Genomic DNA, 26,019 nt, shown 5'->3' with positions numbered 1-26,019 from the left:
CATCTTATATTTTCTCAAAAATAATAATACTGTAATGTTAAAATTGAAAAAATGGTTGTCTAAAAATATTTACTTCTATTAGATAGATAATAAAGTGGGTTTAAAAATATGCAAAAAGTTAAAAATAATATAATTTACCGATAATTAATAATAAATAATATATCTAAGTTTTCCAATTTTTATACGATTTTTTCAAAAATAAATTTTTACGTTTATGAGTAGGGGTTTATTATAATACTTTATTAAAACATAAAAATCACGGCCTTTTATTTTGAAATTTTATTTATGTTAATTTTTAGTTTTACCTATAAAATACTGTATTATTTAATAAAAATACATCAAATTTCACATATATGCGATTACCATTTTTTAAAATATTCTAATAAGGTAAAATTATTTACCGCATCAATAATAACCAGTGATGAAATGCTTCGTTATTAAAATCGTTGCTTCTGCAAAATCGTAATTACAATTTGCCGCATAAGTCGATCAATTCTTCTAATAATATTAACATTCCAGTTGCTGTTTAACTATCGAGTTTACTTATGCGTAGCCGAGATGGAATGTCGAGGTGCTTTAGCAATGCTGACCGGTGTAGTGATCCTGATAATGCTGACGAGACGGGCAGACGCGATGCTGCCGGCTCAATGCAACCCAGGATTCCTGGACGAAGTACCCCCAAGGATCCGTAAAGTTTGTGCCGCCCTTTCCACGATCAATGAGCTTGGATCCGCTATGGAGAATTATATCTATGACAGAGGTATGTGGTTAAACGTTCGACAATCTATAGAAAAAGTCATAGTTTATAATATTTTCCCGTCAAGGTTTGCATTTAATTGCATTTTTCTAACGAATCTTTGGCTTCGTTATTGTAAATAATGACGTAAAAGCCACGACATTGTAAAACTTTCAAAATTCATTATTAATAAAAATGTTGATATTTCGTCAATATATCTTTAATAAATAATTCGTTCGTTAGGCATTTAATAAAATGAATTTAATATTTACATACATAGATATATTTTTTATTTAATTTAAACATTTATCAATTTCTAAAAGAATGTATTTTTAATATTTATAACATTGTTTGTAATTTATAATAATGTTAATATTTTCTAATGAAGTTAATTGCAATACAAAATTTGTAACCAAAAATAATTGTTCGAATACTTAACTAGATAGATATACACTTTTTCAATCATGAATGTTTTATGTAAGTGCTGAGGTTTTTAACACGCAGCTTGACCTATCAATTTTAATAAAAACTTAAAAAGCAAAAAGAAAAAAAAACATGTTAAGGCTAAGTCAACCGAAGAATTAGAAAAGTTTCGTTTTACCACAGGATGTCATGATATATTTGAGAAGCCCTTGTCGCCGGAGATCGAGGGAAAACTTCGTTAGGTCGCGACTTCACAATTAATTGCTCAATAAGTATGGTCTTGGTTATAAGAAACTTCTAGTATTTGATGGCAAATTACAAACATAAGACATAAAAATAAGAAACTACACAGTGACTACATGGTACATTCTATTCTCGCGTTTATAAATTAATTGCATGTTTCAAAATCAAATATTTTCTACGACGATGACAATGCCATATAGTTTAACGTCGACACTACCTCTTAGTGAATAAAAAATAAGAAATTCTTACAAAATTATTTAAAACTAAATGAAAACATTAATTATAAAATGGGTAGCTGTAAAAATTACTTATAAGCCTATATTACAGTCATTAGAACTAGAAATTTGTCCACAATAATATAGTATCAATTACTATTATATAATCTAATATATTCATTAATAATCTATGTTTTGTAAGTTATGTAATCTTGCCGAAACTTACTTTATTTAACTTTAATTAAATTGGAACTTTTTTCGAAGAATTATCAATAAAAAAAATATCAACACTATATTCGAAGCATTCGCTAATAATGAATTAAATATACGCAGCATTAAAAAAATATATTTTAATACCACTAAAAATAACTTAAAACACTTTAACTCTACATTGACAACAAATTAATCACTAATAACCAAGGTAAATCAAGAAAAAAATTCAAAAACAAGAATAACCAGAAAATATAATCAATCTTAATTAATAATTAAAATATTCATCCAGTTCAGTCCATTTAAGTCCATAGTTGTGAAATATTATTGTATTCTCTATTGTATTTATGTAAAAATTACAAAACTTTTTCTCGATGTCGATGGTATTAACAGCAAAACAACTACACTCTATCTACTATATAAAAGCAATGACTAGTTTACGTAGTTCCAGTACTGAACGATGGTATTTCCCTGATGGACAGTGGCATCAAGCGTAAGGACGTTGATCACGTGTTCCTGCGTTTCGGCAGACGTCGTTAATCACCAGCTATTGGTCTCTGCAATACCATATTCTTCATCGGAAATGGAAACGAGTCAGTTATTGAAGCTCATCTTAGCGGTAACGTCCGCATTCTAATTATCGACGTGTAATCAAAAACTAAAAAAGTAAAAAAGAACACGCAGATGCGACCGACATGCAGAATTAAAAGAATCAATCCAATAAAGCATATGATTAGTCGGTCGTATATTAGGATTAAATAATAACTGGATAATTAATGATATTAAATTAAAACTGTAAGTATTCGATTTAAATCCAGAATGCGAGCTAAGCTTTCTTTTTTATGGACTTTCGATGTATTTTCTTGGCAGGATATTATAATTAATTACGGCTTAAACATTTTTAATCGGATGATAAATTATGATAAATTTTATTGAAAAACCATTAAAAATAAAATAAATGAAATAGATGTATTTAATTCTAGTATTGGGGGGAAAATATTATATGAGCGGTAACAAAAGTCTGATTAGATTTAATATGCTTGATTAGTAGAAGCTTGGCTAATTGTCAATATTCGTTGATTGTACTAATTACTTTGCAGTCAAGTAATATTTTGTATTTATCCTGACACGGCATATTAACTTATTCCTCGTAAATTAAAGATTCTGGATTTAAATGTTCCATTCGTGTTAATACAAGAAAATACAGCAAACAATGAAGAAAACATTAATCTTAGTAACTGTATTATCGAAAGTAATAAACTATTACAGCTAAACAATCGATCCAGTGTGATTTATAGTAAGATAAAATTATACTTTATCGATTACAGTCGCTCACGAATGTTGGATTATGTTTTATAAGGTTTGCATACCTACTTATTTTTTACAAATTAATTTATATATTATAATCCTTCATAATTACCCATCAATTATTATATAAAATTATTATATATGTAAAAGTATACTGAAAAAAAATTTGAATAAAATTCAGAACTCTAACAAACTTAACTGTAAAGTCAATATCGTATTTCCTTTGTCAATTTACGTATATTAACTTACAGGGATTTATTGTAACAACTTAATAATTGCGAAATATTAAAAAAATAATATCAAAAATCGTATGAAAAGGATTATAATTTTCTATCATGTTCTATTTATATTTCTATATATATACATATGATATAAAAATTAATGAAATAAGTAGATGTACGGTGTAAGAATAATCAGAAAAAAAGATAAATAAAAAAAAACGATGGAAACACGTAAATATTGATATCCTTCCAAATGCTTGCCTCTTCGATATTGCCATTATTAAAAGTTGCGATGAATAAAAAATGTGCAGAAATACCTTATGAGAATAATTATATATTTATTATGCAATATGTATAGATATGTATGTATATAAAGTTTCTCTTTGAAAATCCTACAAATGCGTAATTTTCTTATTTATCCTTAATTTTCAGAATCGTGTTTCAGATTCTTAAAAATATATATAAATAAAATTAAATATAAATTATGATATTATATGATTATATCGTTATATTCCTTTCATATTTCATTCTGAAATATCTTAACCTACCTTTGACGTTATCTAATTTATAGTAAATTTTTTATTTATTCATATTTATTAAAAAAAGTTATATTTTCTTTTCTTTGAATAACATTGATTACAATAGTTATATATATCTTTATAAATAACTAATTTATTAATATATATAATTCTAATTTTATTGAGCATTATTATTTAAAATGAAAAAATGTTAAAAACTTTTCTAATTGCTTAAACCGAGACCAGTCGATAATGTTAAGTGAAGTGAATAGGAATGTAATAAAAGATGTAGAAATGTAATGTAATATATCATATAAGTCATTACATATTAATAATTGTTAACAATTACTGATCAAAATATTTATTATGTTAATTAAATCCATTCGTTGTAAATTATAATGTAATTTTCTTTAATCATATATTAATTAACTAATAAATAAAAAAAATGATTTTCATTATAAAACCCTCTATTTACAATGATTGTATACGTATTTATACAAAGTATAACATTTTATACATAAAGTGTAAAACCTTATGTTTTACATTAGGTTGTAAAACTGACTCGTTTTATTAAAAAAAATAATTAAGTTTCCTGGGTAACAAAATATCACAATTTAATATATTAAATACTAAAGTAGTTGATTATTAAAAATCTTTTATTATTATGGAAGAATTTGTGGATTCTCAAATAATTCACACAAGATTTAATAATTTTTGCATTTTTGTTCATTGTATAATAAAATTGGTAAGAATGCTTTTAATTTATATAGAGATTAATTTTTTTTAAATGTTTTAATTTGAAAAACTTTTTAAATATGTATCGAACTAGAAAACGATATTTTTTTATTATGTATTTCTAAATACTAAAAAAATTAAATTCGTTAAAAAATAAAATCTACAAGAATCGTAAAGTGTTCATTGACATACAGAATAAGATTTAGTTAAAAACCACGATGGATTTACAGCTGTTTCCATTTCCCTTGGACTTTACCTTATATTTATACATATACAGCATATTTTGCAGCATCACAGTAGATACTGATCCTTTGGTTATGCTTAGACAATAAATATATATATACGGTACATTATAGATTTTACTGGCAATTTTCATCCATCAGAATCTGCTTAAAAATGTGGTTTATGATGAGATATAATTTTTTTTTTTTTTTTTTTGAGTACATTGATTATAAATAAATTTTGATGCGAAAATGATCACAATAATAAAAAAAAAATTTCGACGATAATGGAAACCTAACATAATTTAATATAATAAATTTTTTCATTTATTGGTTAATAATAAAAATTTATGATAATTTTATGGAAATTTTGTACATCAATTAATTTATGTAAAATATAAATCATATAATATTATTATATGATAATAATATTTAAAACTTATTTGTTTATATTTTATTTTTGTAAGAATACTAGAAATTTAATTTTTGATATTCCTTATTTAACTACGAATATGAAATGTTTCAATTCTTACAATTCAAAGTAAAAAGGTATAAATAAAAAATATATAATAATAATATAGTTTAAATTGTAATACGCTTATATTGATGTTTTACTTTGGTGGTGACTGTTGTTTATTAAAGAACTAAAATTCGTATCTTTATCATTAATTAATCTAAAACATTTATATAATTTTCATAGAAAAAATATTTTGGAAATATGAATTTTGTACAAATGTCAAATTGTGTGAGAAACAAGTGTTTCCAATAATTATATGAGTGACAGATTGGCAATTCACATAAAATAATTTGTTTAATACTTCAAGTATATTCGCACTTATTAGCAATATTTTCTGATAATTAGATTGCAATGTGACACGCTCCCCAACAATTAATCAAATGAAATTAATATGCAATCATCACGTCACGAAATTTATAATCGAGGATAATTCAAAACAATGTATTTATCATTTAACATTGGATATTGCGTTTATTGTTTGTTCTATTTCGTAGACACAGATCAACCGTACACACTGATTTATATCGATAGAAATTTATTTTCTCCTTAATTAATTAATGTAATAGCACATATGAATATTTTGATAATAAAAATTATACTGCTTATTACACACTAAGTAGTTATAAAAATTTTGAATTATATAATTAGTGTATATTTGATATAATATATAAATGTAACAAAATAATAAATTAATAATCTAAAAAATTGAATTTTTAATTTATTTTCTATTTGTAACTAGGTAATTAAATCTTTATAAATATAATAATATAACAATACCAAAACGTAACAAATGTTATATATAGACAACATTGATTTATTTATATAAAATTAATTTTAATTTTTAATTCATTTTAAATGCGGATATGCAATATTTCTTAGTAGTAATTCGCCTATTAAAGAAAAATTAATTTGCATTTAAATAAACGAATGAGCATATGATTGATATTTAAAATTATAATACAATATTAATTTAAATTATCTTAATAATATTTTCACATAGAATTTGATTGTGTTCTAGGTTTATATATTTCAATAATATATTTTTTATTATTATTTTATATTAAATTTTATATTAAATTTTTTTAGAATTTTTAGAAATTTTAGTATTTTTTAGAATTTAGAATTTTTTTTTAGATCTAAATTTTGATTTTTTTATTATTTATTATTATTATTATTATTAAATAAATTTTAAAAAAATTTGAAAATCTAAATTTTAGAAATTAGAAATTTTTAGAAATTAATATAATAAATTTTATATTAAAATAAAAGCTTCAAAGCTTTTCTAAAATTAATCTTTAAATACAGGATGATATAAAGATACAATCAATGTTATTGAAGATAAAATGACATTTTTAAGCTAAATCACTCTGTCTTCTTATAGATTAATTTATGACATTAAAAATCGAATTGTATATACAATGTAAATGATTTTGCAACAACATAAATTATGCCCCGAAGTTACAATAATAATAAAAGATAGTCTCCATTTCGTATGTCGATAACATCAAGCCCGCACATGCTCCCTTGTAATCTATAGGTTGTTCTTTTTTATTGTTTCTCATCTTTCTGAAAACTCAATTACATTTTGCGGTGTTTACACATATTTTTTGAACATATGATAATTTGTTAAAACGATTTGCTTCGATAGGGCATTAAATTAATTAATTTTAAGTCATTTAGGAAAGTTTTTATTGCACATATATTTTAAATTCTTCTATAAATATTGCGTTAATTATAATTTTTAACTAATCTACGGATTTTAATAAATCTTCAATTTATAATTTTGAAGTTTTTTATTATATGCATAATTTTTAAGAAATTTGTAGATATCTTTAAGTATTTTGTTTATTACTTATTCTTTCTCGGTCTCTTTCATACCTATTGTCTTTAATGTTGGAAAACTTTTTATCTACTTTTTCAACATTATTATTGATTCCCAGCGTTTCTTCTCATTTCTCCATCTTAACGCTATATGTTGACATTTCTCATTTTGTCTTTAATACTATAATTTCCATTATTTCTATTTCCGTGCTTTTATGATTAGCGCTTCAAAATTAACCGATTATCTTTAAAAGTAAGAGTCCATTTTAAAGTTTCTATTTTTTAACATTACATGATAGCATTAAATGTATTTTTCTTAATTTCGAGTTATTTTTTAAAAATTCTTCATTTTCTATTAAAATTTAGGTATTAGAATGATAAATGAAAATCTTCATTTGCGCTATAATCACTGTATTTAACTAATATTTTTTATATTATAAATTAGATGAAAAATAAGTATTGGGAATTAAATGAATTTGAAATTCAAGTATTTCTAACGAATGCTGAACAGAAAAATATTTTAATATACATTGCAGAAGAAAGCAGTAATTTGATTCTATGAATATTAAATACAATTTAATATTTATTCCATGATATAAAATCAAGTGGATTTTTTAATATTAAACAAAAATTAATTCTTTGAAATGTAAAATATTTGATTTTGAATGTTTAACGAGTATATGATTGACAATTTTCTCTTTTCCCGAGAACTATAATTCACAATAATATCTCAAATTAAAATGATTTTTATAGCTCAATTTTAATATTAAGTATTATGGTGTATTGTTTTCTATCGATTCTCTATCATTATTAACTTTAATTTCATTTCGAATCAAATTGTTCCAAAATGAAATTGTACACAACTAAGAAGTAATAATAGAAATTTATTTATATACGAATTAAATTTAATCAAAATAATAAATGAATTTAGAAAACAATAATTGAATTACGAATAAACTTGTCATATGCAAATGTATACTTACAGAAGATTTCTAGAGCTATTCTTATGCCCTACCCAATCATCAAAATTTACACTTTATCATCGTAAAAAGTTATGAAATTCATGTAAGCCATTTAGGTTCGATGGTGTTTTCAAACACAAATAATTCAAGCCCCGTATGTTACTGATAATTCGCTCATGAAACTTCGTCAAAGACATCTTACTCGTTCGTACATCTCGATGGGTTTCTTCTATGCCACGGAGTTCTCGCGAATGACAAAATAAATTAGCTAACGCCTGGCACGTTCGAGTGAATTACGAGAGAATACTAAGGATGAGACATGCACTGGCAGTAAGAGAAAGGAGCTGCTGTTCTGTATTCCGTATAAGGTTTAATAGTCACTTTTTCTTTCTTATAAAGTGCCTGTTGTCAGCGCCTTACGCGCTAGTGAAACTTATTTTAATGCAACTTTTTTACTTTTAATGCTCATATTTCTATACTTTCAAGTACCATTCATATTACTAGTAAGTAATCTCGTTTTCTTAGTCTTTGGGATAAAAACTTTTCTCTAAATATGTTTTTTTCCGCTTATGAAATAAAGTGTCACGCAAAAAAAATATTTATGTCATTGAAAAATTCGTGTCAATTTTTCGATATTTACGTATATTTGTTTTCAAAATAATTTCAATTTTTAAAAATTTTTTTATTAAGTTCTTGCATAATTAATGATCTATTTTAAAATATTATTATTTGTCCTTGTTTAATATTATAATTTATATATAATTTATAATACAAAATACTACAATTAAACAATGAGATAAAGAGGCTACTATGTCTTGCTTCTAACTAAATTACTAGCCTGTGGAAAAAAATTTAATAGGAAAATACAATTGACAGAATTTATTTCACATGTTAAATAAATATACAATTTATTGTGACGATTTGATTATTTGCATTATATTACAACGAACATTTTATCTTTCATATGTCAATTTATCTATATATATATATAAGCCCAATTTAATGTAGATAAGAGCCATTCGCAGCATCGAGCAAAAAGATTTTATTCATCCTTTTTGCAAAAGCTAATCATTTCAAGTATTTGTAGAACATCCAATTTACATGTCGATAAAGGCAGATTAATCTTGAAATTTTAATTCGTTAAAAAATAAATTGTCAATATTTTAATTTTTCACTTAAGAAAAAATTAATAAAATCACACACAATAAATTAAAATTTTTAAAATAAATTGTGTATTTCCAAGTATTAACCAATTTTTTTTTTAATAATAAGCGTTTTAGAAAGCCTGCTATGTTTTTCGCTTTTGGAGTTAAATTTCTAAAATAATATTTGACAAGGAAATAATGGAATATTTAACAGAATGTGCGATTGTACCATGTTCAGCTTATTTTCAAAGAAAAATGATACCTGTTGTATAATAATTGGCTAATCAGTCAAAGGAAAATCCATGACTTACAGCTCCATATTAATTCAAAATTTCAAAATGAAGTTTCTCCAAAGTTATTCCTAGTGAAATGGAATCAATGCAAAAGAAACTATAAACTAAGAGCGCTTTTGAACATAGGAATCAATACAGGGCGCGAACCTCAAGAATGCCGCACTTGTAATGCAAGCTGCGCTCGAGGGTCGGCAACAAATGCCAACAGGCATTCGAGTAATTGCCGAGGGGTGGGCGTTGAACATCAATCAGTTGTAAAACCACCGCTTACGTGCGAATATGGATTCTAGGATGAGTCGCCTACGCTTTTCGATATGAGTGGAATTGGTTTCGAATATGCCTGCCTAATTCATCTAGCGGTTTTGTTAATTGTAGAAAAATACGAGCTTCATTGTGATTATTTGGAAGACTTTGTGCATCGTTTGCGAGAACAATGAGAGCCTTTTCTGTGCAACTCTGTAAGTTGTTATGTCAAGGTGAAATCAAGATTGGCTATTAGGCCAATCTTAATTTGCAGAAAATGCCATTTCCGTGAAAGATTCTTGGAATAAAAAGATCGACGTAAATTTCAATGCTTCGGCCATTATAAAACTTTTAATATATTTGATATTTTGAGCATTTACTATATTTTTATTATTATGATTATTTTGTATAAATTTGAGAGGAATTTTTAATATATCCGTTCTGATTATTATAATTAAATCATTCCTTTTGTAAACTGAATACTGCACTATGTTCTCAACTAAATCCAGCAAATTTCAATTTAGTTGTATAATAAACTGTACCGATAATTATTTAAAAAGTACTCAAATTTATTATTTCATGTGTATAGATCAAATTAATAAAACAGTACCTTATAATTGCATGTATCAAATTAATTATATATACGAAACAAATTAATTAAAAAAATACATATTATTTTTTAATAATAGTTTTATTTAATAATTAATCGGGAATTCTTATCAAAACATTGAATTTCATACATATTTTAAATGCAGTAATATAAATTGGATACTAGCTAAGATTCCTTCCATTCGCTAATTAACGTTATTATTAAATAATTAATTATATGAATATTTTTTGTTATCTTTGAGCTTACATGTTTAAATGAAAATTATCTTCATGTAAAATATCGATTTTTATCTTACATTTCGTTTTATTATAAATTATTTTTAAAAATTAAAACTGTTTAACATTATGGTTGAACGAATTTTATTATACGTTCTTCCTTATTTATTTACTGTATATAATGTTATGTTAAAAATAAACAAATTGTCCCAAATAACATATAGTGATTTACTTTCAAATTGTATACACAAAGTTAAAAAAAATTGAAAATAGAAAAACTTTGTTTCTAAATAAAAAGCAAAATATTTAGTATTAAACTTTGTAAATTGTCAAACATAATATATGTTTTACATTGTTAGGAGTATATTCTTAAAAAAAGTTAAAATGGTCCATTATTTTTTTTGGAAACAATGAGCAATTATATAGACTACATTCATTTCATTTTATAAATTCCAACAGATTTAATTAAATGTTTACATTATAATAAAAAAATTTTTTATTGAATTTTTTTGATTCAATAAATTTTACGTTACCACAATTTTTTTTACATATAAATTAAATAGTTAATTCTTTAATGGAAATGTAATATTAATTAATAAATAATTATGCTTTATTGTCTACAATTATTTATAAAATAACTTATATCGTAGTGTATAAATAATTTACTGCGTTATAATTATTTCTAATTGTATTTTGTATTTATAAAACGTTTGTGTAGATATATCAGAAAATTGATTTGAACAAAGCAGTTTTTAATGGAAAACGTACCATAATTTGTTTTTATGGTAGTAAACTAAAAAAGCAATATAACAATTTCATACAATAAAAAAATTTAAATATTGAACATGTCACAATATTTTTGTCATAATTATGTATTATTAAACAATTCATTGTGAAATTAGATACTTTAAACAAAAACGGATATGGTATTATCCATTGGTAAACACATTGGTCAACAAATTTATCCAATAACTTATATTACATATATGGAAAATAACATGTGTTTTTAAAGAAAACATCATTCAAAATTATTACTCCTTCTAACCTAGGTAATTATACAACAAATAAAATTACATTTCAGTCTATTTTTTATCATAATTCTTACAAGCTTTTTCATGTGTATCATTACGTACACCTCGTTCAAGCCTCAAAGTTGAAAGTTTCTTTGACGAGACGGCCGCTCTCTAGATAGCCTTATCGCTACATATGTAGTTATCATTAGATATCTTTAGTGACATTTAAATAATGAAATAGATCAATATTTTTAGGGAAATAATAACCCTTGAATATTATATTTACACATCTTTTCAAAATCGGAAAGATCCAGTCAATTGTTATTGACTTGAGATAAATATATTCTAAAGATTATATAGCAATCTATTCATAAAGTTGAATTATGAATATTAAATTTAAATATTAAATTAATATTAATAAATATTAATTTTTATATTAAATTTTAATTTTTTTTATTTAATTTTAATTTTTTTTATTTAATATTAATTTTTTTTATTTAATATTAATTTAACGTATTTATAAACTGTAAAAGATATGAGATTTTAAAGGAGTTTTTAAACAGAGAAAAACCTATTTTTCATTATACCTGCTTCTCAGAAATTTTCTGTCGATGAATGGAAATGTAAATTCAGAAAGAGATGAATTAAATTATAGGTAAAATGTATAACACTTATTAATTTCATATACTTCTGCTCTACGTGACAAGAAAAAATAAAAGGAAAAAGAGTGACATAGTCGAAAAAGTGTGTCGGGGAAACAAAAAACTTTATTAGTTTATAATTTATCTCTTTCCTTTTTCATCTTTAGCAATATCAATGATATAGAATACATTTTATGGAGGTGTTACTTAATCAAAAATAACGTGAAGCACAGTTTGTACATCATAAAATGTGTAGAATCATGAAGAAAATTAAAAAAGATGCTCTCACTCTTACATATAGATAGAATTAATATATTTGTTTTTTTTGAGTGTTGTATATTACAGCTGGAAACACATAGAAATGTGTCAATATGTATGCACGCATATATTTCAGTTTTACGGATATTACTAAGAATATGTTTTATCAAGTTTCTTTTATAATTCAAAATGTCGTCACATGTTTGCAGTTAACATTTGCTGTGCTATTAAAACGGTGTTGGAGGACATAATCGTCAATGGAGCTTAAAAATAACCTTGTTTTTACAATCATTACAGATTTAAAATAAAGATAAAGAAACTCATCTGGTAAAAAAAATATAATAATTTATTTAGCAAAAATTTGGAAATTAATAATTCGTATCAACACAGAAATTTAAATATACAATAATATTATTTTACGGATTGATGATACAGGTGTTTATGCAATGTTTTGACTGAACACCAAGATAGGGAAAACACATAAATTATATACCACATAGTTTAAATTATATTGCTTCTCGTATAATTTTATTGGTCATTCTTCGATAAATTTGTGAATGGCGTGTTAAGTCTTTTGAGCCTCGTATTAATTGAAAATGAGATCCAACCATTTTTCTCCAGCAGTTTTATTTATTTATCTCACAATTTTCAACACTATTTCAGCAAGTAAGTAGTACCAGAAGTATAATTTTTTCTAAAGATTCGTTTCATCAACTACGGTAATGATGTTTACGTCTCATATGTATGATGTATTAAAAAATAATTAATATTCATAGTATATTTCTATAATAACATTATTTTATGTATAAATTATTTCTACCAATTATTTGCATAATTGTTAAAAATTATTCAAATAAATTACAATGAATCTTTTAAGGAAATTCTAATGTAAATTTCAGCATTAATATGTTCAAATATATTCATTGAATTCTGGCATATCTGAACTAGTAAAAAATTAAATATTGTTAATAAATATTTACATCTCAAAGTTTAATAAAATCGTGATTTGCTACAAATTTTCCAATTCATTTTAAATTAGTTTTATCAATTTTTTTGGATTTACATATTGATATTTAAAAATACTTACATACATTTTCTGTAAGCATTATTTTTTGGTGGTTTATGAATATTATATTTGATAATCCAATAATATATGCTTATTCTGAAAAAGTCCAGTAAAGTGATAATTATATATAAAATTAATTAATTATTTATTAACTGTATACGATGAATAAATATATGAGAAATGAAATGGTGGTAATAATGCATGTTCATTCTCCATCATTATTTAAAGTTAATGAACAAATAGTTTATAATATAAATAAATAATATTAATTCCAAAGCTTTTTATATTTTTAACATCAAATTATAAATTATATAATTCATTTTTCAAATTATATATTTTTATGCATTACAAAATTTTATTGTTAATGTACACTGCAGAATATTGATTCAGATTAATACACGAGAATTCATACTTGAATCCATTTTTTATGAATGCTTTATGATTGTGTAAAAGTTTTCTAAATTATAAAAATATTTTTCTATATTTTTTAATTAGATAATTTGAATCTGCAACATTTCATTTTTATATAAACGAACGTAATATTAATTTTATTGTAATATAAGTAAAAAGCATTATATTTTATATGGGTATAATTAAAAAAAAAAATAAATAAAAACTAGTATTCATCATTTTCCTTAGATTTTTTAAATTATTAAATCAATTTTTAACAAGATACGTTTTAATATACGCATTAAAAGCTAAATAAAAACTTAATTCATTTTCATGATAAATACTACAGTATATCGCATTATAGACATATTAACCAAATATAAAATTAATACACAAAAAAGAATTATTATAAATTCATCCATAACTGTCAGAGTAGAATCAAAACAATAGTAAATTTTTTATGAAGATAAGAGGGTTGACATCAAATAGTGTTATCATTTCTTTTTTAAAGGCATAATATAGATAGATACATTAATAATGAAAATAATTTAATGAAGTTATCTCATAAGTCTTAAACGAGCAAAAAAATAAGTCACTAAATTAATCAAATATTTTATATGTCTTATAGAGTATAATTATAAATTGTCTTCTACTATTTACGAAACTTTATCATTAAGTATTTTATTAAAATTATTCCTTATAAAATTTTTTAAGAGAATAAAAAGTAATCAATTAATACCAATTATGTATTATTTACAATTTTAAGCCATTGGCTGTTATAATAAATATTATATGCTTAAACATTATGACATTTTTTTCTTTAATCATAAAATTTAGCTTCTACATATAATGTAGATAATATAATTTTTATTGTGATTAAGTAAGAAATATTACATATTGGAATTATGGATACAAATTTTTTAAAATGTATACATACGAATCTTAATGAATAATACATTTATCTAATTAAATATCTTATTAATTAAAATGTACCTTAGTTATAACATAACTTATTTATTTTAATATTTATTTAGACATAATGATATTTGATATAAATACTATTAAGGTATTTTTTTATCCTAAAATCATCCGATGATATTTCTTATTTTATCAAAACAAAATAAAAAATAATAGTATTAAGAATATAAATTATTTATAACATAAATATAAACATAAATATAAATACTGTGTCAGTATTGTATAAAAAATACTTTGCATAAACCACATTCAGTTTTATTAATAAATAAATTATTAGAATAATAAAATCTCAGTATTTTAATTGAAAGAAAATTATACATAAATGGAATAGAATAAAAAAAGGAATAAAATAGGAATAGATTTAAAAAAAGTTTAATATGATAATATATTCAATAATTCAGATATAAAAAAATTATAAATTAAAAGATATTGTATATAAAACATTTTCAAAAGAATAAACTTTTTGTATCATGAATTTTAAATTACTGTACTTACATAGTTTGATCTAAATGTGTGCAACGTATAATTACTTAGAAAAAGTATAACTTATGTAATAAATTTATCGCTTGTCCATGGAAGAATCTATAGTCGGTGATCAATGCACGGTGAATGTGAAAAATGGTATGAACCGCGAACATCCCCCGATCGTGGTGAAACTCTCTAAGCCACCGATGTACGTCTACCCGAAGATGTCGAATGCCTCGAGCCTCGTGTTTCAGAAGGGGGAGAAGGTTATGGTGTTCTGCCCTGGTAGGACTAACCAAAATAGCACCGCTGTATTAAAACCGGAAATAGTGCTGGTGCATGGTAAAGAGCCAAAGACGCCGGAATCAATGGAATCGATTATGTGTACGGGCGGCGATAAGTTTAAGATAGACGACGAACTGGACATATTCAAGCAGATCAGCTGCCATGAAGAGCCACGAATGAGCTACAATGCAATAATGCAAAATGTCAATGAAGACTGTGTGAATGGACAACGTTACGAAATTGGCTTTGACCTGAAAGAGCATGGATTCCTCAAGACAATCGACCTCTGTCACGATAAAAAAATGGCCAGGACCCTTTGGGCCCACGCCATTATCCAGCCCACCGATCAGGATCAATTCCGGTACTCGGGGGACGGTGCCAAGTCCTTTAAGGCAGGCTGTCTTTACGATAACATGCAAATGTCCAAAAAAGAACCGTACAATCTCAACGTCGCATACAAAACTATTAGCATCATACTCAAGAACGCCACAGCAGTCAATAAGTATTTGTCTACAAAGATAAGTATGTACTTTACTTAAAAGGGTTTTCGAGTTATTACCGACATGAATGGTAGACGCACTTATGATTATAGCATTGATAAAGTAACCGTCAATGATGAATCAATTTTAAAAAATGCAATAAAATAAAGATCTACTGATATTAACTTGAGTCACGCAAATCTATGAAAATATTCCAAATAAAGTATAAGGTTATTTATCGCTTAGAAACAAAATACATTTTTATTGAAGTTATTCAAATTATAAAATTTGATAATGGATTTGTACAAAGCTCGAATAATGATAAATAAAATAACTCTTCAGTATTAAAATGTGTAAATTGAAATTTATTAAACAACAATTTTTTAAAATTTGTTCATACATTAAGTATTTAATTTTTATATAAGTTTTATAAAATAATTATTGTCAAAATATATGAATCATAAATGCGAATTACTATTTATAAAGGATAAAGTTTCCATATAATAAATTAATACATAAACCTTCAAACTGCTTAAAGTAAAACGTATAACTTTATTTTATTATATTAAAAAGGTTTTATTTACATTTGAATGATAAGGAAATTGTACGTCTCTTTCCAAATTTGGAAGCATTAGATACATATGATACCAATTTTCCCTGCTAATAATGTCAAGTGACTATAAAAGTAAGTAAACTATAAACTTCCTGTTGGCAGATGAGAGAAAATTCTTAGCGAAAGGCCACTTGATTGCAAATGCTGATAAAATGTACAGAAGCGAGCAGGAGAGCACGTACTTTTACGCAAACGCAGTACCAATGTGGCAGCAAGTGAATGCCGATCCTGGTAATTGGTTTTTTGTAGAGAAATACGTGCGCCTACTAGCCTTCCATAAGCAGCACGAACTCGAGGTTTGGGTTGGAGGTGTCAGTACCCTGCAACTTGAGAATAAGGAGATCTACTTGTACTACGAAAAATCGCCTGGCAAGAAAGTCATCGACCGTCGGATACCTGTGCCCAAGGTCATATTCAAGTGTGCCGTTGACAAGGAGGCGAAGGAGGGCCTTTGCTTCCTCGTGATTAACAATCCGTACTTGACGAAAACAGAGGTAGAGGCCGCAGGTGACAAATATATCATCTGTAAAAAACATTCGTTGTGCGAAAAATTGACAAACTATGACAACGGAGCGCTAGGCTATATGTACTGCTGCAGTATTCAAGACTTTTACGTAAAGAATCACGAGGACGTAGGCGTCGAGGACCTTAAACAGTTCCTGAATTTCAAACCGATGACACTCCTGACCAAGGAGGAAATTCAGATTAGTTGAAATCGAGGGAATACCTTCTATTATTAAGTCTATTATGTTGCATTTTTATTTTATGTATTTCTGAATATATTAAATTATATGTAATAAAATCATAATTATGTAGAAAAATATTATCTGTCTTTTGCTTATCACAAGATACACAATCGAAAAATAATAGAACTGAGTTATCCAAACATGAAATACTAAATAATTTAATTCATCCCTCACATCTTTAATTTACTAAACAGGATGTTGAAAAGAAATATTAACTTTTTAAGGATTTTTATTGCATTATAATTTAAATTTTATAGATATGCGAGCTTGCCTAACATTTTCATATTATGTTTATACAATTTAATGTTAAAATAATTAAAAATTAAAAAAAAACTATATTTTACAAATCATTGAAATTACGATAAAATTATATTAACTACGATCTCAAACTTCCTTATATTGAAATCAAAATATAAGAATTGTAATTTTTGCACATAATAACTTTCATTATAACTATAATTTAGAACGAATAATATAAATTAGCATATAAATCCTACTTACCTTACTTATTTTAATCCTATAAACATAAGTTTTTCCCAGTAATTATCTGCTATTACATGTCAACTATTCAAATAATTCTATTGTATTATGAGAGACAAAATTTCTTGTTTATATTGACAAAAATAAGGGATAAATAGAAAGGATTTTATTTAATAAATAATAATATAGTTTATGGATAGATATTTACATTGATTTTATGTTTCAAAAATATATTCTTCATTTATATTTAGTAAAAATGCTGTAATTAAATGAATAAATATGATGAAAGATAGAATATTTATATATAAATTTATTCTTTAATATTCATGAACGATAGTCTATATATTAATTATAATGAAGAATATTCTAGAAAGCTTTTATGTGTGATAATACGATTATGTTAAATAAATATATATATAATAAGTATATACAGTAATGCTATTATTACAATTGTAATAAATTACAGTAGGATTAAAAACATTTATATAAAAAAATATTTATAATTATACAAAATAATTTTATGACATTATTTATATAGAGTGATATGTTTAAACTGCTTTTATAATTAATAATTAAATGTATAATAAGAAGGTATAATATGCATAATTTCAACGATAAATGTACCAATTTTGTTTCCTTTTGGTTATAAGCCAATTATGATTAAGGATTTAGACAATATATTATTTTACTAAAATAATAATTCGATAATTTCATAAATTCGACTATTTTATTTGCTTTAGAAGTTCGATAAATAATATAAAACAATAAATTTAATTATTGAAAATATCATTGAAAAACAAAATTAGATATAAAATACATTTATAATTTGTAATTTTTTTATTGTTAATGTTTAATATGGTATATAATATAATTTAATTTTTTATAAATTAATAGTAAATGCCATTTTATTAATTTAATTACTCTCTTAATTTTGTTGATGTAAACTTAAAATTTCCTTATTATACAATTCTATAAAGAAATTTTTTAAAATATTCCGTCTAAATTTGTTGACACAACTAATTAGTTTATCAATTTTTTATTCATATATTCAGAATTTGATTGCACAAGTAATATAATTCACTTAATGCATGTTAAATCAATAAACTAAAGTTTTTACTACATAAGAGTAACCTATTTATCGCAGAAGGAATACACAATAAAAAATCGTTAATTAGAAAACAGTTCACAAAAAGCGATCGCGTCATATAAAAATTCAGGATAATTGTACAAAAACAATTATCGATTGAGCAATATCATGAATTTTCTCTCTTAGAAAAACAAACTGAGTCTATTGTTAAATTTTACGAAGTAGTTTTTTATTTTTTTAATTTTTTTATTTTTATATTGATTGTATTTGAATATGTTGCTAGAAAATAATTTATCCTTGGTACGATATCATGATAAATATAAATTTAAAATATTATCGATATTTATACATTTTATTTAAGAAATATATCATTATCTTTCTCAAATATTTTTGTAAATTTTAACTAGTGTAATTATGTTTCCCTTTGAGTTTTAACATTCACTATAATATTGTAAAGTTGTAAATTTTGGAATATTTAAAATTCTTTGTTATAACTTCTTTTTAAAGCGATCATATCGTATGAAATATACACTAATAATAATTACAGCAAAATAATTCATATACTTGCAATATCATATACAACCAGGTGAAAGCATTGTCTTAGAATAGAACCTAAGTACATGCATTCGCTCAGAATATGAACAAATCCAAAATAAAATAAACAACAATTATCGACAATTTTTTATATTATATATTTCCATATAATGGAAATTAAATTTATATTATTCTTTGTATTATACATTCCATTGTAAAGTATGAAATACATATTAAAGGCAAAATAAACAAATTATGGAAAAACAAATAACTATATTAAAAGAGTATGAAAATTTATTATTGCTATGGTAATTTAAGTCATATTAACATTCATCTTGAGCATTATAATAAATGTATAGTTATAAAGATTTCATTGACAGAATATCTGTAAAGGTATGATTTAAGGTAAGATGTAAGAAAAGCACTAGATATTGATTATTATTGAGCAAAAGCTGCTTCTTCTTGGCATCTCAATTTTTCTGACGTTCTATCCTTGAGGTATTAGAAGGTCATTTAAGAATGTAGGCTCTGTTAAAAAATGAAACTATTTCTATTATTTCGAGTATGAATCCATCGCCATCGTTATCTTTGATTCGTGAGCCCCACCTATCAGTATAACCACAGTATTTTTATTTTTACCGAAAGTCTTAGTTCTTCATTTATTTAACATCCACATAAAATTGATTCTACATTCATGTACGTACTGCGAACATAGTTTCTGCAAAAATAATGTGTGCTTTGTCCGATTCTTTTTACTATTATCAACCGATCCTTTTAATGTCTTATCATCTATCACCTACTTTTTCTTCGTCGGCTCGCTTTCTGTACAAATTAGTTGGATAAGACAATCTGATGAGTAACTGATGATATTGTTAGTGTAAACTTAACATTGATCTAGAATCTAAAATTCGGGTCGTATTCGACAATTGGTTGAATGGGAAAGTCTTTTCTAAAGTTTTTGATAATATGGTTAAATATATAAATTTTCATACATGCACTCGACAATATTTTGTATATTGTTCATTACATATAGTAGTATTTTAGTGTTAATAAAAATAAAATTTAAAATTTTATATTTATTATATTGATGCAACGATAATGGAAATACTATGCAAAGTTGAATTATTTACTATTATAAATAACCAAAAAATTGTATAGTAGTATTAAATAAAAAATTTATCTCAGTTTCAAGTACAACGTGAAGAAAATAGATAAAATTGTTAAATTGTAATAAATATACTTCCAAATAAATAGTATTGCAGAAATTAATTCAATTAACGTATTCGTTAAGTCAATTGCAAAGTAACATATTTTGGATCTGACATTAGGTTGTTAGATAATTAATTGAGATTGAATGATTAAAAAGCTGTATGTAAGAATATGGTATAAATTTTTATTCATAAAGATTTATATTCGCGTTTGGAATTTAATACATTTTTTCTATTAAAAGTTCATTGATTAAACAAAGATGTATTTTAAGAAAAATTTGTTTTTATGTAAATACGTATCATATTATAAATAGTATTTCTTTTCTAGTAGCTGTAAAATTTGAAAACTTTATCTAATAATTTATGATAACATAAGAGTATATAATTAAAATTATACATTGTATTACTTTTTTAAGTACTATATTTTTTCTTATGTGTTATGTACTACACTTACGTGTTATATAAATAATTAATTATAATGTTTCCACGGCGTTACGCACTAATATATGAGTTAAATTTTATAGTTAATGCATATATGTATTGTATTTCTATAACAAAAATTTAATAAAAGTAATTATAATTTTATACATATTGTCTATATAATAATCTTTTACTTTATACATTTTACCTTGTAAAAGAACTACAGTAATCTTTTGTTATTTATAAATCTCTTTGAATTTTCAATATCCCATCATCCTTAGCTTTCAAAGTACAATATTATCTGTAAATAAGACAAATGCATAAATTGAATTAAAATGAAATCCATAGTATACAGTTTTTTTTAGAATTTATCTTTGACCAATATATTTTATTGTGATATCATTCGCATTAGGGCTTTTAGCTATGATTTTTCCTAGAATAACAATATTTTTTTTTTAATAAGCGCGATTAGAATCGGCCTCTTTTTATTTCCGGAATAGCGTTGATTAGAGTATCAAGTAAACTCCTAATTGATCACTACTCCATGTGAACAAGATTTACTCGAAAGTAAGTAATAGAAATTAATATAGAAATATTTACGTAACATGTACAGAAAAAAATTTAGCCGACGATAAGACAGCAAATAAAAGGACGAAGATTCTGTGGAGAACGACAAGTGTCTCAACAGCTGTGAGCGATTTTACAGCTCGCGTACCGGGTTTTGTATACTTGTTAAGATCGTTGCATAAGTTAAAATGTGCAAGTTTCTCATTTCCACTATTCTATGTTCTCTTTCTTTTTACATTCCACCTGCTCGTAAGTGCATAATAATATTTGAAGATCTTTTTGTACAATTATATAAGAAATTGAATTAGTGAAAAAGAACCTTATACATGTTGTTTATCATGGGGCTTGAATATAATTCAATTAAATAATTAGAATATAATCCAAAATTTAATTACTTCTTGGTATATACTCGATTTGACATTTAATATTAATTACCAAGATGTAATTTGAACTGTTTCTCTATTATATTTTTGATATTTATTTCTTAATCTATTCAACATTGTAAAGTTGCTCATTAATTCATCGACATACATAATGTTCATAAAGAACAATTGATAAAAGTCCCACAATCAACAGGATCAACTTACTGTTGGATCGACGTAAATAAAGATTTTAACGAGAGGCAGCCATTGGTATTGCAGTCAAATTCAAATGAATTTCTATATCCTTCGAAAAGTTTTTCGAGTGATTTAAAATTTACATTCTGCGAGAGTCTGCGTATTGCATGTCCCCAAGATAATATCACTGTTTTTTCATCGAAACTGAATATTTCTGAAGCCACACTTAAGTGTTATGGACTTTTATTTTTCAATGTGGTAAATACAGCTTTATTTTAAATATAGTTAGTATTTCGTAATGATCGAAGAAAATGAATTTATGAATTCCAATCAACATAAATATTCTAGAGTAATCATTTTAAATAACTAAGCTATATATAAGTTAACGTAACTCTAAATTAAATTAGAATTTTGTAAATAATTTATATTAATAATCTTAAATCTAATTATGATACAAACTTCAATATATATGATAAATATACGTGAAGTAGTAAAAATATTTGAATAGCCAGATGTATTCATTTCACATCATTGTAAATTATCTTGATGTTAATTTATCAGATGTATATTGAAACTTGTTTATTATGAAAATATTTTACGAAAATGTTGAAATGTGTTATTCATTTATGTCATTTCAATAAAAAAAAAGTAATATATAGTATACATGAGATACAATTTTAATTGGGTAACAAATGTTTTCTAAAAAAGAAAAAAAAATATTATTACGATCAACTAATAATTTAATATATTTCGTTTTACATTTATTTCATTTTATCATTAATTTCTCATTATACATATATTTAAAATTTTATTAATATAAATAAGTTTAAATATTAAAATGTATTGGCTATATTTTAGAGTTAATAATTAAATTATGATAATCTTATAATTATTAAATGTTTTCAACTTAACACGAGTATTTACTATCTGAAAATAAAATTTTATCTTAAAATTATATTATATTAAAATTAATTTTATATAATTTATATTATTTAATAAAAATAATATCGCAAAATATAATTTTTACGAAATTTAACAATAAAATATCTTATATGCATAACTATTATTCTGGAATATATGTTTACAATGACATTAGTATATATAGAATTTGATAGTAGGTATTATTAATATTATATTTTGTGCATTTAAACTAATAGGAGAAAAGCCTACAATCTCATAAAAACAAATAAAAATTGTTTCTCCTTAAAAGTTACCTTTTCTGTAAATTAATTGCTCTTCAAAGTTAAACGCTTTAAAATCTTAAGAATTATTTATAAATTATTCTGTTTCTACCATTAAAACACATTTAAAACTGGAACCTAAGTACATGCTTATTTTTAGGCGTTTTATTTTTAGAAAGATGATGCAAGTACAGATATGTTATCATTTATCGTTGTACTCAGTCAAGTATGACTATCTTATATTCTACCTTAAAATTAATAAGCTACAAAAAAACTTATTTTGAAGAATTTTTTTATTTTATCAGTATATTATTCTGCATGAGAGCATATTGCAATAAAAATAAAAAAGTAATGAAATACCGTAAAAAAATGTAATTACAGGCAGGGACTGGCTATAGTGCGCCAGTGAAGCGCATTAGTTGTGCGCAGCCCCCTCTAGCAGAAGCTAACACCACAAGTATCACCTGCCCGAATGGCACTATCGCCCACATCGGTTTCCGATTGCAGAACTCTGGTTTTCTACCAACAATTGATGAGATTTGTCACAATGAAACATTAGGTCAGACTCACTGGGCCCACTCGAAGGTTCCCATATCGATTCGTAAGCGTCAACGCGAACTCGGACTACCTACATACTCCACCGGTCCCTTCTATCAAAATATCAGCATGAACCCTTGGATTTTCACCAAGCAGAACCAGCAATCGAGACTCCGGACGCTACTTAACAGTACAGCATTGGTTGACATATACATTCCGAATGCTGGTAAGTTGGGGTTCCAGGAAAAGTAAAAAAATTTATTAGGGCTGATTAATTAAATAATTAACCGTTATTAAACATTATTTTAATCAGTTAACAAAAAAAAATATATAATAAAATCATTGAAGCAAGTGATTTGTCTACTTATAATTTAAAACATAATAAGTTATAAGAATAATAAAATTATTTTATCGACGGTACGATTAGTATTTATACAAATCGAGGTGACATTAAGAGATAATAAATATCTTTCCAGGTGACAGTTACCTTGTCGAGAGTATGTTGGTTCCTAAAGAAGATATGTTCTATCAGGCACAACAGCGCAGCACTTTCTTTTATATTAATACAGTGCCCGTGTGGAAGAGTATTAGAGACCAAAATTGGAATCTAGTTGAGCAAATCGTCCGAAAAGTAGCCAGTAAGCAACCCATCGAATTGGACGTATGGACCGGTGGTATCGGTAATCTTACCCTCAATAACTCACAAGGTAAGGAATGGCATATTTATTTGTTAACTGGATCGTTCATAAAAATGGTTCATAAATTTAGTTATTTAAAAATATTTCTTATAAATATTTCTAAATTTATATAATAAATATCAATTTCATGAAATGAACATTTTAAAAGTAAATATATTTTAAAAGTAAAAATATTAAATTATTTTCGTGCATGTACTTATGAGTATAAATTCCTAATTTTATAATTTTGATAGTACTTTTATATTACAAAATAAAAAAGGTGTCTTCCATAATGCGGATATAGTTTGAAAGATATAATTTTATATAAATAAGTTGCAATTCTCTGATGTAATTATGTATTACAACATTACATCATCGGATAGATTATTTTATTATTAAAAACTATAATATTACGCATCAATAAACGAAATTACACTTTAAGTTTGGGTGAAAATAAATTAGAAACAATGTAAAAATATCTCTTTTATCATGCAAGATAATGAAATGGGAATGCTTAAAACGACAAACTATTATATGAAAAAAACAAAAAATAAAATTGTGACATGAGAACAGGTAACGCGACCACCATTACACTGGCAACAAACGGAGAAGGAAACGACGTAGTCCCGGTGCCTCGCTTCCTCTTCAAGTACGTGATGAACAAAATTGCGAATACCGGTATTGTTTTCATCACAGTGAATAATCCCCACGTGACGGCCATCACAGTTTCGGACATACTCTGCCAAACCTACGCCAAGTGTGCTATACTTTATCCACAATTCAACATCGCCATCCAGGGTTACACCTATTGCTGCACCGTTGATTCTGGCAGTCAGTTTTTCAATATTGCTGACAATCTTGGACTCCCGACTTTCCCCACCGCCCAGCCTCTAATATAAGATCGGATTATTGATAAAGTGCGTTATTGGGATGTTTGTTATCCACAATGGCTTGTCAACTTCGTCTGTGATTTGCTTCGTTTTAACCAGCAATTTTGTGTGGATTAATTTTAACTTCATTTATTTTCTACAATGCACACGACACAATAGGTGGTACAAAGTTGCAGTCCATATTTCTATCTGATATATGTTAGAAGCAGGTGGTACAAGATGTAGTAGAATGCTTACATCACAAAATTAATATATTTTTTCTGCTATTCAAAGTACCAAAATCTAAAATCAAATTCTAATAACCTTTTAAA

The 26,019-nt window shown here is 24.9% G+C and overlaps 3 protein-coding genes and 1 long non-coding RNA gene across 4 annotated transcripts; 3 read left to right on the top strand and 1 right to left on the bottom strand.

Annotated features, from left to right (window-relative positions):
* Positions 1-624: 624 nt before the first annotated feature.
* Ms (neuropeptide receptor myosuppressin) lies at positions 625-2,509 on the top strand (the record flags this gene model as incomplete). The annotated part of the gene is made up of 2 exons (XM_011499703.1): positions 625-760; positions 2,279-2,509. Coding segments are annotated over 2 exons (225 nt in total), but the record flags the coding sequence as incomplete, so codon positions are not given.
* A 10,570-nt stretch (positions 2,510-13,079) lies between these two features.
* On the top strand, positions 13,080-17,737 carry LOC105362283 (uncharacterized). The gene is made up of 3 exons (XM_011499692.1): positions 13,080-13,214; positions 15,562-16,254; positions 16,927-17,737. Exons 1-3 carry the CDS (start codon positions 13,145-13,147, stop codon positions 17,535-17,537), a joined length of 1,374 nt encoding a protein of 457 aa, XP_011497994.1. The 5' UTR covers positions 13,080-13,144; the 3' UTR covers positions 17,538-17,737.
* A 2,210-nt stretch (positions 17,738-19,947) lies between these two features.
* LOC105362278 (uncharacterized) lies at positions 19,948-20,687 on the bottom strand. The gene is made up of 2 exons (XR_912880.1): positions 20,376-20,687; positions 19,948-20,277 (listed from the first exon to the last, which is right to left on the bottom strand). It is a non-coding gene; the product is annotated as an uncharacterized LOC105362278 (long non-coding RNA).
* A 1,251-nt stretch (positions 20,688-21,938) lies between these two features.
* On the top strand, positions 21,939-25,717 carry LOC105366035 (uncharacterized). Its single transcript, XM_011504346.1, has 5 exons — positions 21,939-22,115; positions 22,443-22,681; positions 23,986-24,367; positions 24,618-24,848; positions 25,392-25,717. Exons 1-5 carry the CDS (start codon positions 22,055-22,057, stop codon positions 25,715-25,717), a joined length of 1,239 nt encoding a protein of 412 aa, XP_011502648.1. The 5' UTR covers positions 21,939-22,054.
* The last annotated feature ends 302 nt before the right edge of the window (positions 25,718-26,019 follow it).

The sequence above is a fragment of the Ceratosolen solmsi genome, unplaced genomic scaffold, assembly GCF_000503995.2.
Source record: "Ceratosolen solmsi marchali unplaced genomic scaffold, CerSol_1.0 scaffold10, whole genome shotgun sequence".
Classification (NCBI taxonomy): Eukaryota; Metazoa; Arthropoda; class Insecta; order Hymenoptera; family Agaonidae; genus Ceratosolen; species Ceratosolen solmsi.
This window is presented reverse-complemented; position numbering and strand designations above follow the sequence as displayed.